General features: G+C 35.1%; 1 protein-coding gene across 3 annotated transcripts in view; it reads left to right on the top strand.

The window, feature by feature from the left end:
- LOC150086912 (protein FAM107B-like) overlaps positions 1–14,300 on the top strand; it is a 222,140-nt gene that overhangs the window by 191,263 nt on the left and 16,577 nt on the right. For all 3 annotated transcript variants that reach the window (XM_090372807.1, XM_090372806.1, XM_090372808.1), the window contains one exon: positions 9,424–9,577. In XM_090372807.1, the coding sequence (XP_090228933.1) occupies positions 9,424–9,577 (154 nt within the window). The remainder of the gene's footprint in view (positions 1–9,423; positions 9,578–14,300) is intronic.

Here is a 14,300-nt window from a genome sequence, read left to right as displayed (position 1 = left end):
ATTTTTCTTCTCTGCCACATGTCTCATTAGTTCATCTGACATCCATTTAGGCCTAAACCTTGAACAGTATTTCTTAGTTGGTATGTAAAGCCTAGTAACTTCCAAGATAATTCCTTTGAATGCTTCCCATTTTGAATTTGCTGTTGGTAACATCATCAGTTGGTCCCACCATATAGAACTTAAATACTGTCTCAGACCACTGTAGTCACCTTTACGAAAGCAAAAACCCTTCCCTTTACCCCTGATGGTAGTCACCTCTGAGTAAATCCCACTTTAGCACACTGTAATCACTGCCACCTAGTGGTTCCTTTATCTGCAGATTCTTAATGCATGAAGAATCACTACTGATAGTCAGATCAAGAGTATTACTCCCTCGTTGCCTCCCAAACATGCTGATGTAGAAAACAATCATCCAATAAATCCACAAAAGCCTTGCTAGTGTGTGAGTGACCAACCCACAAATTCCAGTCAATATGTGGGAAATTAAAATCCCCCATTATAAGACTCTTCGATTTACTGGCCCAATCTATTTCCCTGTAAAGTTCCTTATTATACTCATCAGAGTCATTAGGCCTATAACACACTCCTACTCTCAATTTTGATCTCCCAATGCTTATGTCACACCAAACTGACTCGACACTGCACTATCCAGCGATGTCGACTGGCTTCATTTCCTTGGATTTTATGTGTTTAACTAATAGTATAACCCCTCCTCCCTTCCTATCTTGTCTATCCTTCCTGTACACATTGTACTCCCCAAATTCCAGCTCTGCATTCCTTTATCTGTGTGACACCACATCTCTGATACCCAACAATATCTGCCTTCGATGTTCTGAGCAATACCTCAAATTTATTAATCAAATTCCTAGCATTGGTGTACATGCTAGTATACATGCACCCGTTCCTATTCTTAGCTACCCTAATACAACCCATGTGTTTACTTGTACAGCAATGACTCCCAGCAATCTCTGAAATACCCTGCATCTTGTTTTCCAGGCTGCTGCTCATTCCAATAGAAGCAGTGCAAGAATCACTTTCACCTCTGCCAGTGGCTACTGTTAATCTATTAGTCCTTGTATCCCCCCAAGCTAGCAGTTTTCCGACCCACCTAACACTGCCTCGATAGCATCAGCAAATATTCTTGCATCCTTTCTATTTAAGTGTATCCCATCACTGTAGAAGCAGTCTCTCCTGTTAACAAGTACAGACCATTCTGAAAATTTTACTTTTGTTTATTCTGATATAGGAGTGAAAGCGCATATTTATGTAAACATAGCATACTGAACTGATTAGATTTAAAACGTGATCGGTGTTAAAGGGCTACTAACTGATTTATTAATTTGGAATTTTTGTTAAATGTAGTGTGTGTTTAGAAAATCTTGCATTGTGATAGTTTTTTTTTTTTTTTTTTTTATCCCAGAGGTCGGAAATAGAATTTGGTTCACTATGTGATTAGGGCTGAAATCATACTAAAAAATAACAAAATAACTGAAATCTGCAGAATAATGTAATTATACTTATGCCCTCTAAAATTCTTTAAAAAAAAAAACTAGGAATTCTCTTATTTATTTTTTATCCTGTGCAATTTTGGAATGTATGTGATGTGTTGTAACTTCTCATTTGTTCACAGATAGATGTGATATGGAAGTTAGAGCATATTTATGTAAAGGGTGGTACAGAAGAAGTATGTACTGTATTACTGCTATTGATGATACCATTATTGAGTAAGATATGTCAGCTTAATGTCTGTGTTTGCAGATGATACAAAGGTTTGTAGAGTGGTTAATGGCAGTAATCAGGGTAAGCAACTGCAACAACATCTAAAAAAATTAGGTGGATGGGCTGAGAAATGGCAACTGAAGTTGAATATTGGCAAATGTAAGGTATTGCATGTGGATAGCAGTAGCCCTAGATTAATGTACCAACATTGTAATACTACGCTCAGGAGGGTGTAGCATTTTCTACTACCCTGAGTGTAATTCTTTTTCATTTTCCAACTACCCTGAGAGTGGAATTACACTCAGGGTAGTAGGAAAATGAAAAAGATCTGGAAGTAATTGTGCAGTCAGAGATATGAAGCATTTTCCAAAAAATGCAGACAGGCTGCCTGGACAGCTCACAGAGCTTTGTCTATGACAGTGGTTCTCAATTTTTTTGGTGAGGTATACCCTGGAAATTTGGCAAGGTCCTCATGCACTCTCCTAAGATTAGTGCAGCCATGGAATGCTAAGAAAGGGGAGTTTTGATTTTTTTTTTTTTTTTTTTTTTTTTTTCCTTCATATGCATACTGTATTTTAGTGGAACCAAAAAATAATTGCTACTCTTAAAATTTTAAATTTAAAAAAAAAATGTAAGTACTGTATTATTAAGACTCCAAATTAAAAAATAAACTTGCCCAGTGAATCTAATGAGACATGCTGCGACAGATTTTCAGCAATTTTGCTGAAATTAGGTGTCAAACCTGATAGTATAACCCCTCCTCCCTTCCTATCTTGTCTATCCTTCCTGTACACATTGTACTCCCCAAATTCCAGCTCTGCATTCCTTATATCTGTGTGACACCACATCTCTGATACCCAACAATATCTGCCTTCTATGTTCTGAGCAATACCTCAAATTCATCAAATTTATTAATCAAATTCCTAGCATTGGTGTACATGCAATGTCTTCAGAAGTGTCTGCTGAAGCATCAAGTGTTTTGTTTTTTGATTTTGTGTCACAGTATTTGGCAGATCCACATTCACATAAAGTAGTCACAAATGGTAAAGTATACAAAGTTGGATTCTTTCCCTAATATAGCAGACAAAGCAGTTTGTAAAGTTTATGAACTGCTTTGTCTGCTATATTAGGGAAAGAATTCAACAAACTAGCCCAGAACAAAGACAGTGGAATACTAAAATTTTCTTGGAGTGATGTGCTACAAGATATATCTATCAGTTTTTGTTTTGTCAATGGGACAGAGAAGTTTTGGTTTTTCAAGAATGGGTTAGCTATCCACCTATAATTTTCAGTGTCTGTATTGATGGGAGAATATTCTTCAAAAGAGATCGATAGCTGTGAGGTGGTCAGTTATTGCTTTCTGTAAGTCTAATTCTGCAGAGATTTTTTTCAATAAGACATGTAGTAAAAGTATAGAAGGTATCATATTGTCCTGCTTCAGCTCTTTCTCTAAAGAATAAATTTATCTTTGAATGCAGAGAATTTGTCATTAGCCATGAAAAGTGTCATGTTTTTAACTTGAAGTGATATAATCAGTGTGTTCAGTTTGTCAGATATATTGGCAGAGTATGCAACCCCTTCTGAATTATAATCACTAGACATAAAGTCGATAAATGTCTGCAGTTTATTTACAGTTGTTTTTCTTGTGACTTCAGCTTTATGATCAGTAAGAAACATCACAATTTTGGAGCATAACTCAAAATCTCATCAGCACTCCATTTCGATTCAGCCGATGTGCTTCAGTGTAAAAAAGTAAGCAGTCGCAGTCACTGCATATTTCGTTGCAAATCTGCCAGAAAAGCCTTATATTTAAACCACTAGATTTCCCATAATTGATGATTTCTGTTAGTGTCTTAAAAATATCTTTCAGTTTTGCAGGAATGTTTTTCACAACTAAATTTTCTCTATGAAGTACACAGTGACTACTTGAACAGGAAGAGCGTGCTACTGCCTTGACTCTCATGTCATCATTCTTCTCCTTCTTGATTCCCTTCTGACTCTCTCTCTCTCTCTCTCTCTCTCTCTGGGTAATTCAGATTTTTTTTTTTCTGCTGGTGCAGCATAAGCTCCAGGCTTCCTTGCACCATATGGCTATTAATAATAATAATAACACCTGAAATGGGACCCTGCATAGCCTTGCACCATCAGTATACATCTAGTTGAGTTCATGAGCACGAAAAAGCTGTCAATTTTTTAAAAAATATCAACTCCTGTTGTAGTGGTTTTTAAATTGTCACAGATAAGAATGTCTTTATGCTCACCATTATACAGGTATCAAATAAATACTAACAGTTGCAAAGTAAAATAAGGTGACAGCTTAAATCTACGAATGAATTTGAGATCAGATGAGCAAAAATAAAATTCTTCTTTTTACAGTCATTAGAGAGTGGCACCTGTTTTATTTTTGCTGATTCATTGGGTCTGATTATTGTCTAGCACAGGTGAGTAGTGCATGGCATTATCAAAATTTCACCAATATTGTGGGCCTCTTGAAAGGCAATGCACTACTCACTTTCAGTGAGGCTTCTAATAATTATTTTTTAAACTCACAAACAGATTTCACCAACAAATTCTGTTTTATGTAATACTTTTTCTCGTCAAAATAAGCAATGAATTTTCTGTTCAAGTCTTATTGATTTCTTTCAAAATGTCTCGTCAACAGTGAAGGTTTTGTACAGTTATTGCTGAGTTTCTCTTCACATAACCCCAGGGGCTCACATCTGGTGAGTATGGGCTTGGTACACCCAGGGTTCTGAGCTGGATATCATCTCTCTCTGTCTCTCTCTCTCTCTCTCTCTCTCTCTCTCTCTCTCTCTCTCTCTCTCTCACTCACACACACACACACACAGGGTAATTCAGAAATTTTTTTTTTTTGGCTGGTGCAGCATAAGCCTTATGCTGCACCAGCAGGCTTCCTTGCATCACATGGCTATTAATAACAATTCTGCTCACCACAATAATAACCTATTTCAAATATTCGTTTTGATATTGTCTTAATTGTTTTATTTTATTTATTTATTTTTTTTGGTTCTTAACTGGAGTTGATTTCCTTGTAGACAGACTTGACGGATGGTCATGATTACACTCTCCTCTTTCTCAAGATTTTCTTTTCTCTAAAGAAGTTACACTTAGGATAGCAAAAACTGCTAAGGGCTAAACTAGACAAACATATACACGAAGTGACAAGTGATTTATGGAGAAATAACGACCACTTTGGCACTATGATAGGTTGGACAGTTTGTCTTTGATTTGTTTTTCTCAAAACAATAGGGCATCAGAAATAAATACATGGTAAAATCAGTAAAATTTTGCAATTAGCTGATAAATATTTCACTAAAAAGTAAGCACATAAAAATCTACCATTTTGGATGTGATGACCCTTGGTACCTCAGGTGTTGCATCCAAAATGGAGTACCCCTAATTGAGAACCATGGGTCTATATTTATAGGAACTTATGCTAGCAGGGATAAGTTGATTATCCCATTGTACAGTATAATGCAATGGTTAGGCCATATCTCGAGTACTGTATACAGGTCTGGAGGCCTCATTTTAGGAAGGACATAAATCTGCTGGAATGGGCACAGAGAACAGCAATGAGATTGGTGAAGGTAATGAAAGGATGGTCTTACCAACCAGGCTTCAGTTCTGGAAATTGCAGCATCTGGAGACTAGGCACCTGCAAGGTGATCTGATTGAGGTGTTTAAGGCTTTTAATGGATTGAGTAAGCTGAATGCTGATAGCATTCTTACTCTGGCTCAGACTATACATATAAGGGGGGCATAAATTCAAATTGAGGAAGGATGGTTTCATGGCAGGTATGCAGAGGTTTGCCTTCAGCCAGCAGGTGGTTGATTGTTGGAACAAATTTCCATCTATTGTTGTGGAACTGGGTAGTTTTGAATAAATTCAAAGAACTAGATAAATTATTGGAGGGGGATGCACAGGTGATGCGAGTTTTTTTTTTTTTTTTGCCACTGCTTTATAAGCCTGCTTTCTTGCATAATATGCCACTACTACTACTAATAATATGAAGAATAATAATATAAAAATTTCATAAATTCATAATGTTCCCTACAAATTTTTACTTTATATGCATCATAATAACCAAACTAATGGAGAAAATTTAGTTGCAAAAAGAATTAAATCCCCCAAAATTTTTAACGACTATTTATCTTATTTGCACTATGATGGCTTCCATTTTAAAGGCAGTATGCATTTGTACACTCATTCAGATATTCCTTTGTCAGTGACTTTGCAATCTGAAATTTCCTTTTTGGATCTTCTTTGCTTACAATTTCTTTATTCCCATTATATCAAATTCATTTGTTGCCTCTGTTTTACAAATTGCTCAAAACATTTTGACTTTCTTTGGAATTCAGCTTTCTCCATTTAACTTTCCTGATGTTCAAGTAACTTTGTTGGCGATTTTAATGTTCACAATTCCTGCTGGTTTAATTTCTAGTCATTTTGTTATTACTAAAATGATCTCGCACAACCTGAAATTTCATTGAACCTTTTCTGGTGTTAATTTGCATCTCTCTTCCATGCCATCATCTTCTAGTATATAGCATGTATACCATACTTTGGCTTTACAATAATTAATATTTTAAAATAAAGAAGTTGAATAAGATCATAACCACTACTAATCTATGCGCAATCAGAATATAAATTTCTTTAACTTGTACAGACAAGTGGTAACAAGTGGCTTTTACTTGTTTTCCACTTGTCAGGATAATCTTCACACTTGAAGACAGTCACAAAAGTAGGCCAAGATTTGATGTACCACAGAGAAGTGGCTGATAACAATGAAAATAATAATCTTTTTAAATAATTCTTCATTTCCAGAGAACAATGAAATAGTAAAGCTTCAAATTGAGAAAATTCATTTACAGTTTTTTTTTTTTTTTTTTTTTTTCAGCTACTCACTATCCTAACTTTTCCTCATTGTCACTTATCCTCTTCTACTGTTTTTCTTTGAAAATGTCTTTCATATGTATTTTCTCAACATTATCTACAGAAATTCAAGTACAATATGAAGTATCTTCTGTGTTCTCAGCCTTCAAATCCACACATGGTACTAAAGTATTTTGGCATTTTTATTTTGGATCACAATTTAAAATGGGGGGGACAAACATGACTATAGGGCTATTTATTAATTTCTAATCTTTTTTTCTAAATATAGAGAGCAACTTGGGGCAGTAGTTTCTTTGCTATCTTTTTCAGTGGGTAGAATAATTCTATTAGCATTAAGAATTCAGTTAACTACATGATTAGAATAATAAGTACTAGAAAACAGTTATGAAAGACTTGTGATCTACAGGAATAGGTTGGTGTATCTACTGTCCTTATCACATGCTGTGTCATATCCTGAAGGTTGTAATTTTTTTTTTTTTTTGTCTAATCTTGAGTTAACTGTGTTCTTAACTATAATAAAGATTCTAAATTAACAATTCAGTTAAGTAGCCCTTAACACAACTGGCTATTTTTTATCTTTTCTTCATGTGTAACTGCTCACCACATGTAGAAAAATTGGGGAGAAGAAAGGACCAAAATCAACAATGTCAAAGTATAACTGAAAGTGTTAGTTATACTTTGACATTAAATTTTATCTTCTTGCTACCATGAGAAACATATGGATGAGAAAGAGGTACTGATGGTTCCACAGAAAAAATGTCTTATGGTGTTTTGATTTTCTTATAAAATTGAAATAATTTAATGATTAATGATATAGAATATATAGTTGCTTAAAATTTACTTATTTATTTAAATATTTTAAGTTAACAAAGGAGTGTTAGGTGAAAAATATTGTTCAATTTATTAAATTAGGTTTGACAATGTGAAAGAGCTGTAAGCTTGCTATACTGGAATATACTTTTCAAAGATAAGGGAATGGTAAGAAATGTACATTTTGGACATAGCCTCTTTTTCTATACATAGCTCTAGGTTTGCTACTTAGTGCATCAATCTCATTGTGGAGGACTTCTCCACAATGCTATTGGCTTTGCTATTGCAGTACTCTAAATAAAAAGCATTCCTCCAAGGGATATTCAAATCATGGTTTGACCCTGATTGGGGTCTCCTCGTTGGATAAGTAGGCACTATGAATGCTTGAACAATCCAGTGACGAGATATATATCCACAATGTGTGTGAGATAGTGCTGTAAATGAAGTAGATATGGCTAATTTTAGGGCATTGTCTTTTTTGTACATAGCTTTAAGCTATTCAACTCTTTCTGTACATAGCTTTGATGTTTTATTTCATAATCATTTATGACACAGGTTGAAGAATTTTTCCACATTTGCTGTTACTTGTTGGGTGGATGCAGTTTCCTCTCTGCCTGCTCACTTTGTGGATGGCCTTTTAACCTTAGGATGCTTGCATAGTATGTGCCACAGTACTCCCTCCCTCCCGGAATAAAACTAAATCCTTTCATGTACTATTCTCGCCAATATTCTCCAATTATGCAGTATTTTCTGTTTTTGTTTAAATTTACTAGATTTACAAGAGGTTAATTGTTTGGTGTCTGACAGATACTACATAAGTGAATGCACTTTGTTTTCCGAATCAGCAGAGTTATCAAATGCCACTTGTCAGCAATTGTAATTGGTCTTCCTGATCTTTCAGGGTGCTTAGAATATAAATTATGAATAGTATACCTGCACAAGTGGCAAGTTACATTTGGTTCTCTTTGCTCAGTGTGTGTGTGTGTTTTAAGGGAGTTTACTGGATGAAGTGCTTGGGGAAGTATAATATATGAGTGGAAAAAATGCATAGAGTTATAAATTTCAAACAACAAAAAGTGGGATAAATTTTATAAATCCAAATTAAAATGCCTTTTTCAATTTAAAAAAAAAAAAAGCTAAAAATGAAATTCTTATAAGGAAAAGGCATCTGTCAGACACCATGTGATGTGGTTTGTTTTATTTAAGGCAGGTCATGGGTTAACCACACAGTACTCCTAGTGCTGGAACATCAAGGCTGCTCTATTTTATTTATTTATTTTTTCCTCTCCTTTTGCACATTGCTGATTTTCCATTACCAGCACATGTTCTACAGAGATTTAATCTTATTTTTAACATGGTATAAGAGAAAAAAAATGATTAACAAGAAAATTTGAAAAAACAATGTAAGCCACTACCTAACACAAAGTGCTTATTTTTCATTGGCTGTTTTGTAATATTGAAATGCAAAGCGGAGTAATAATATGCATACAGTTTATTCCCTTCTGTAATTGTGACATTGTGAATAACTGAATTGAATACAGTATGTAAAGAAATATAGCCAAGACAAAATGCTATAATATCATTCAAACCAATGGTAAACTAACCATTGATTAAATTAGCATGTATTATATGATAGTATTTATTTTTTTTTAAATTTAATGTAATTAGATTAATTACTTAGTCATGTGTAAAGAAAAAACAGTCAAATGCTATTTAAACTATTCAATTTGGAAACTTAAACTAAACTTTAGTTAAGTAACCATACATTATATAGATTATTTCTTTTTTGTCATCAAATTCTTGCACGTCAGTGATGAATGGACAGTATGCTGTTTGACCTGTCAACTTGCCAGGTTGAATAAAGGCCACTCAGATTACTTTTCTAGTAGATTTTAATTTCAAACTACCCTTATTTTAAAACTCAAAGCCATCTTTTGCATTTTGTGTAGGATAATCAGTATAATTTGGTTTTTATACAGAGGCAAGAATGTGCTGGGACAAAAGACAGAGCTTAAGAAAGTTATGGATAAATTTAAAGAGGACCAAAAGAAGAAGGAGTTGGAGGAAGAGAGGTTGAATAAACGGAGTGCTTTAGAAAAGAAATTGGAAGAGCAGGCTAACAAGCTAAAACAAGTTAGTGGAATTTTCTTATTAATTATGAAAAACTTTTAATCATGAAAAAATTGAATGCATTCTGTTATTGAACTGATTAATACAAAATAGGTAAATTTTCTATACACCGGTGTTCAAAGAAAGTGCATCACCTAGGAATTTCACATTTCTAACCCTTTTTCGCAATGGTATGTTACATTAATGACTAGCATCACAAACAGAAATATAAACAAAAGATATTTATTAATAGTTAAGGCAAAGTTAAATAATATTTTACAGGTGCTCTCAAAATATTCCAAAATGAGCATTTGCAACCTTTATACAACATGTTTTGGTAAACATGACAATTATGGATGAAATGTTATCAAAGCCCTCAATTTGCTTCTGTTTATCATTTTAAATGGAAAACAAAATGAAAAGTTCACCAGGTGCAAACTAATCTTTAGTTGAACGGCCTCTGGCCCCAATGACAGCAGTATACTGTCGAGGCATTTACAAGATCAATTTCTGAAGATAATCAACTGATAGTTCATGGTTCCAAACACGAATTATGGCTTCCCGAAGTTCAAGAAGGGTCTTTGGTTGCTTTCTGGCAACTGCAGATTCCACACTATGCCAACAGTTCTTATAGGATTCAGGTCTGGGCTGTTTCCTGGCCAGCTAAGAGTTATAATGGACCGTTCTTCTAACCATTTTTTCACCTGTAACAAATGTAAACACATTATCAAACATCTAATGCAGAAATGAAGTTAAAGTAACTACAGAAGTGCCTACTCACACGTTTCGCCCAATGACAAGGAGCAGAGTCGTCCTGAAAGATGCAGTTACTTGGCAGGTTGAAATGGTCTCTAATAGTTGGCAGCAATTTGCCTTCCAATATAGCCAGGTATCCATTGGCATTTACGGAACCTTTTATAAACTGCAGGTGACCTACTCGCGATACGAAATGCACCCCATATCATTTGGCTGGTGGGGAATTTCACTGTAGACTTCATATAGTCTGGATGGTATTCTTCACCAAGTCTACAGCGAATCATTTGTCTCCCATCAGAGCCATGCAGGTTGCATTTCTTCTCATTTGAGAAAATAACTGATTTCCACTGCTTAGTGGTCCATTTGACATGCTCCTTACAACAAATTAATCGGGCCTTTTTCATTTTTTTGTGTGAGGGGCTTCTTCTTAGAACGGCGGGCTAAAAGTTCATTTTTGAAGAAGCATCTTCTGACTGTTACTGCACTTGCTACCACTCCTGTATGTTCTTACCATTCTCTTTTCAGCTCAGACGAAGAAACTTTATGGTTTTTGGGGCATGAGCGCTTCAAAATACGGTCCTGTTTTGGTGTAGAGACTTGTTTGCATCCAGTTCTTTTTTTCCTATCAGAAGAACCAGTATTCTTGAGTTTGGAAAGAAATCTACTCACTGTCGACTGATTACAAGACACTCTATGAGTAATATGATGGGAATAACATCCTTCCTCAAGTAAAGCAACAATAGCACTCTTTCTTCATGGCGTCAACTGCACGTTACTCGCCATCCTGACACAAGTAAGCAAGGAATGACTGCAACTCTTGCAGAGCGTGCTTATATAGCTGAAAATAACAGCTAATGCAATATTACGTCATCACCTACATGTGTCAATCTTATCTGATTCAACCTGTAAAAAATATTGCGATATACTTTCATTATTCGGACAACAATTACAGTTTTAAGGGGTGATGCACTTTCTTTGAACACTGTGTATTATATAGGTGGAACATAAATTTATGATTGTGTGTGTGACAGCACACGTAATCTTTACAGTCAAAATGAAAACGCATGTTTAATGAAACTGGTTGAGTTTAAACTTTATACAAAATTTGAATATAAAAAATTCAAGTTTTAAGTGCAGAAATTAAAACATCCAAAACCATGATATTTGTCAGAGTCTCTGTGTCTCATAGACATTCTTGTTCAGCTGCATGCCTTTTCTATAGATACTTCCATGGACACTTTTCTTCTGAATTGGCTTCTATAATTCCCATTCTCTTCCAAAGCAGCCCGAACACTTGCGACAACCAATCAACATCCTTTTACTGTCCAGCTTGAAACTCACAGAACCAACTTTTCTTCTTCCTCATTTATTCATTCAACTTCTGTTTTCTGGAACAACTTCCCTTCATATGTATTTCCTGAAAATTACAAACTACAGAAATTCAAGTCTAATATCAACAAGTATATTCTTTCATCTTCTCAACCTTCAGCCCATACATAGTATTAAGAACCATAGGTTCTAATACCTCTCCTGCTTGGGGTTTCATTAAAAAAAAAAAAAAATACACACACACACACACACACACACACACACACACACACACACACACACACACACACACACACACACACACAGGGTGTCTCAAAAATACATGGCATAACTTCAGGAATGAGTTCCTCATATGTAGCCAATAAAAATATTTTATATCAATATAGTTCCAGAAATGCTTGGTTCCCGAGTTATTAACTGGAATGTCTTATCTCCCACAAGCACACTTCATGCACAATAGCGCTCCCGCACAGTTCAGCCACCTAGCCTGCAATTACCTGAACCGAAGGTTTCCTTGTTGGTGGATAGGTAGAGGTGGACCAGCTGCCTGGCCTCCATGCTCACCTGATTTAAACCCACTAGATTTCTTCTTGTTGGGCCATTTCAAGTCATTGGTGTATTCGACTCTGGTAGCTGATGTGGAAACTCTCCGCAATCGAATTATATGGCAGGTTGTGAAACAATACGAAACATGCCAGGAATTTGGCATCATCTTTGTGAGTCCATGAGACATCGATGTTGAGGTCTGTATTCAGGCAGAAGGTGGACATTTTGAACAATTACTATAAGGTGATGTGAACAGTTAAGTGTCAGACAGACCTTCAAAACTCTCAAACCAAGCATTTCTGGAACTATGTTGATATAAAATATTTTTGTCTACATATGAGGAACTCATTCCTGAAGTTATGATGTGTATTTTTGAGTCTCTCTCTCTCTCTCTCTCTCTCTCTCTCTCTCTCTCTCTCTCTCTCTCTCTCTCTCTGTGTTAGTTAGATAAAAAGTTGTGTCAAAAAAAAAAAGTCAAACTCCATTTTTGGATTCATTTTATTTCATTAATAATAATGCATTAAAAAAAAAACAAAACAGAATAAGCAGATATAAGTCTAGTATAATGCTCATTTAAGTACATATTTTATTTTGTCACATTCAGACCTCCATAGGTTTTTTTCTATTTTTAAATTCAAACAGCCATGACTTTGTAAATATTCATAATCAGGTATATGTTTTATCTTCTTTTCTATTCTCTTATTTTTTGACATAGAATACACCCCAGAATTCATTTTTATTTTACAAGGGCTGTTTAATAAAGAATGATCATAACTTTTTTTTTCACAACATACCTTTATTAATCCTCCATATTTTGATGGTCCTTTTCAAAGCATTCCCCATTTGATGAAATGTACTTGCTCTAGAATTTTTGCAATTCTTCAAAAACATGGCAGAAGCAGTTTTTGACATGTGCTTGAGAATTGCTTCCAATGTCTTTACAACTTCTTCTGACAACTGGAAATGTTTTCCTCATAGCTCTTTCTTTAACTTTGGAAATAAAAAAAAAAATGATAAAATTGCAGGGTGCAAGGTCAGGGCTATAGTGGGGATGAGGAACACATTTAATGCTGGTTTAGTACTCTGACAGTATGAGCAGTGTGAGGTCTTGCATTCTTGTGATGCAGCATCCACCCACCTATGGTCATTTGCAGCAAATGTGATCCCACAAAGTGTGCAGTACAGTTCTGTAGTAAGGTCCCATGACAGTCGTATGATGTGGCACAACATGCTGGTAAACCATTCCTTGAATGTTGAAAAAAGAGAACCATAGCCTATCCTGCAGAAGCCACAACTTTTGCTTTTTTTTAGTGTGTCAGAAAGATTGTTAAAAATATCAACAATTTGGAAAATTGGAATTCCTACAAAGGTTACCCCACATGTCACCTTGAACTCTTCTAAAAGGGTAATAGCAGAGTGGGATCTACTTAATGTATCCGAGAAGAAATCATTCAGTAACTAAGCAATTAAAACGTAAAACATGCTAAAAGAATAATTATCAAGAAAGGTGGAATATTTCATCCTACTCAAACAATTATTCTTATATTTAGATACAAATGCAGAAGTATATGGCTGGATATTCAAAATACAATTTAAGTTTCAAATTTTGACATTACATTCCCAACCCAGTCCTGTGCTTTAAGTGCCAAAAATTTGGCCACTTGTAAGCAGTCTACAGAGATGTAACCACCTGCTGTGGTTTGAAAGATGTCCATACAGGCTGCACTATTGAAACAGTGCTGCCCAAACTGTCTAGGAAATCATATGCCATAATGGAATGTATCCAATGGCAGAGAGAAAAGAAATTTCAAAAATACATAAAAAAGCATTCTATATAAATTTAGAATATTTTTAATTTGGGGGGGCAATTGCTTGGTTCCCCCAAACATTTCAATAGCTGACTGGGCAAGATCATTCCTCTCTTCATTAAAAGAACCATCTACCCAATAGCATGCAACTCATCCTTTAAATACTCCATTAATAATATGTCCAAAAAACTAAAGTATGCCACCATTAGAACAAAACAAAAACTCTAAGAGGCAATAAGCAAAAACCCATAAGTATGATACTAAAAATACTAATTAAAAAAACTTGTGAATGTGCTCCACTGCTCCAG

This window comes from Mastigoproctus giganteus, chromosome 4 (genome assembly GCF_048544385.1).
Source record: "Mastigoproctus giganteus isolate SK-2022 chromosome 4, ASM4854438v1, whole genome shotgun sequence".
NCBI classification, from domain to species: Eukaryota; Metazoa; Arthropoda; class Arachnida; order Uropygi; family Thelyphonidae; genus Mastigoproctus; species Mastigoproctus giganteus.
This window is presented reverse-complemented; position numbering and strand designations above follow the sequence as displayed.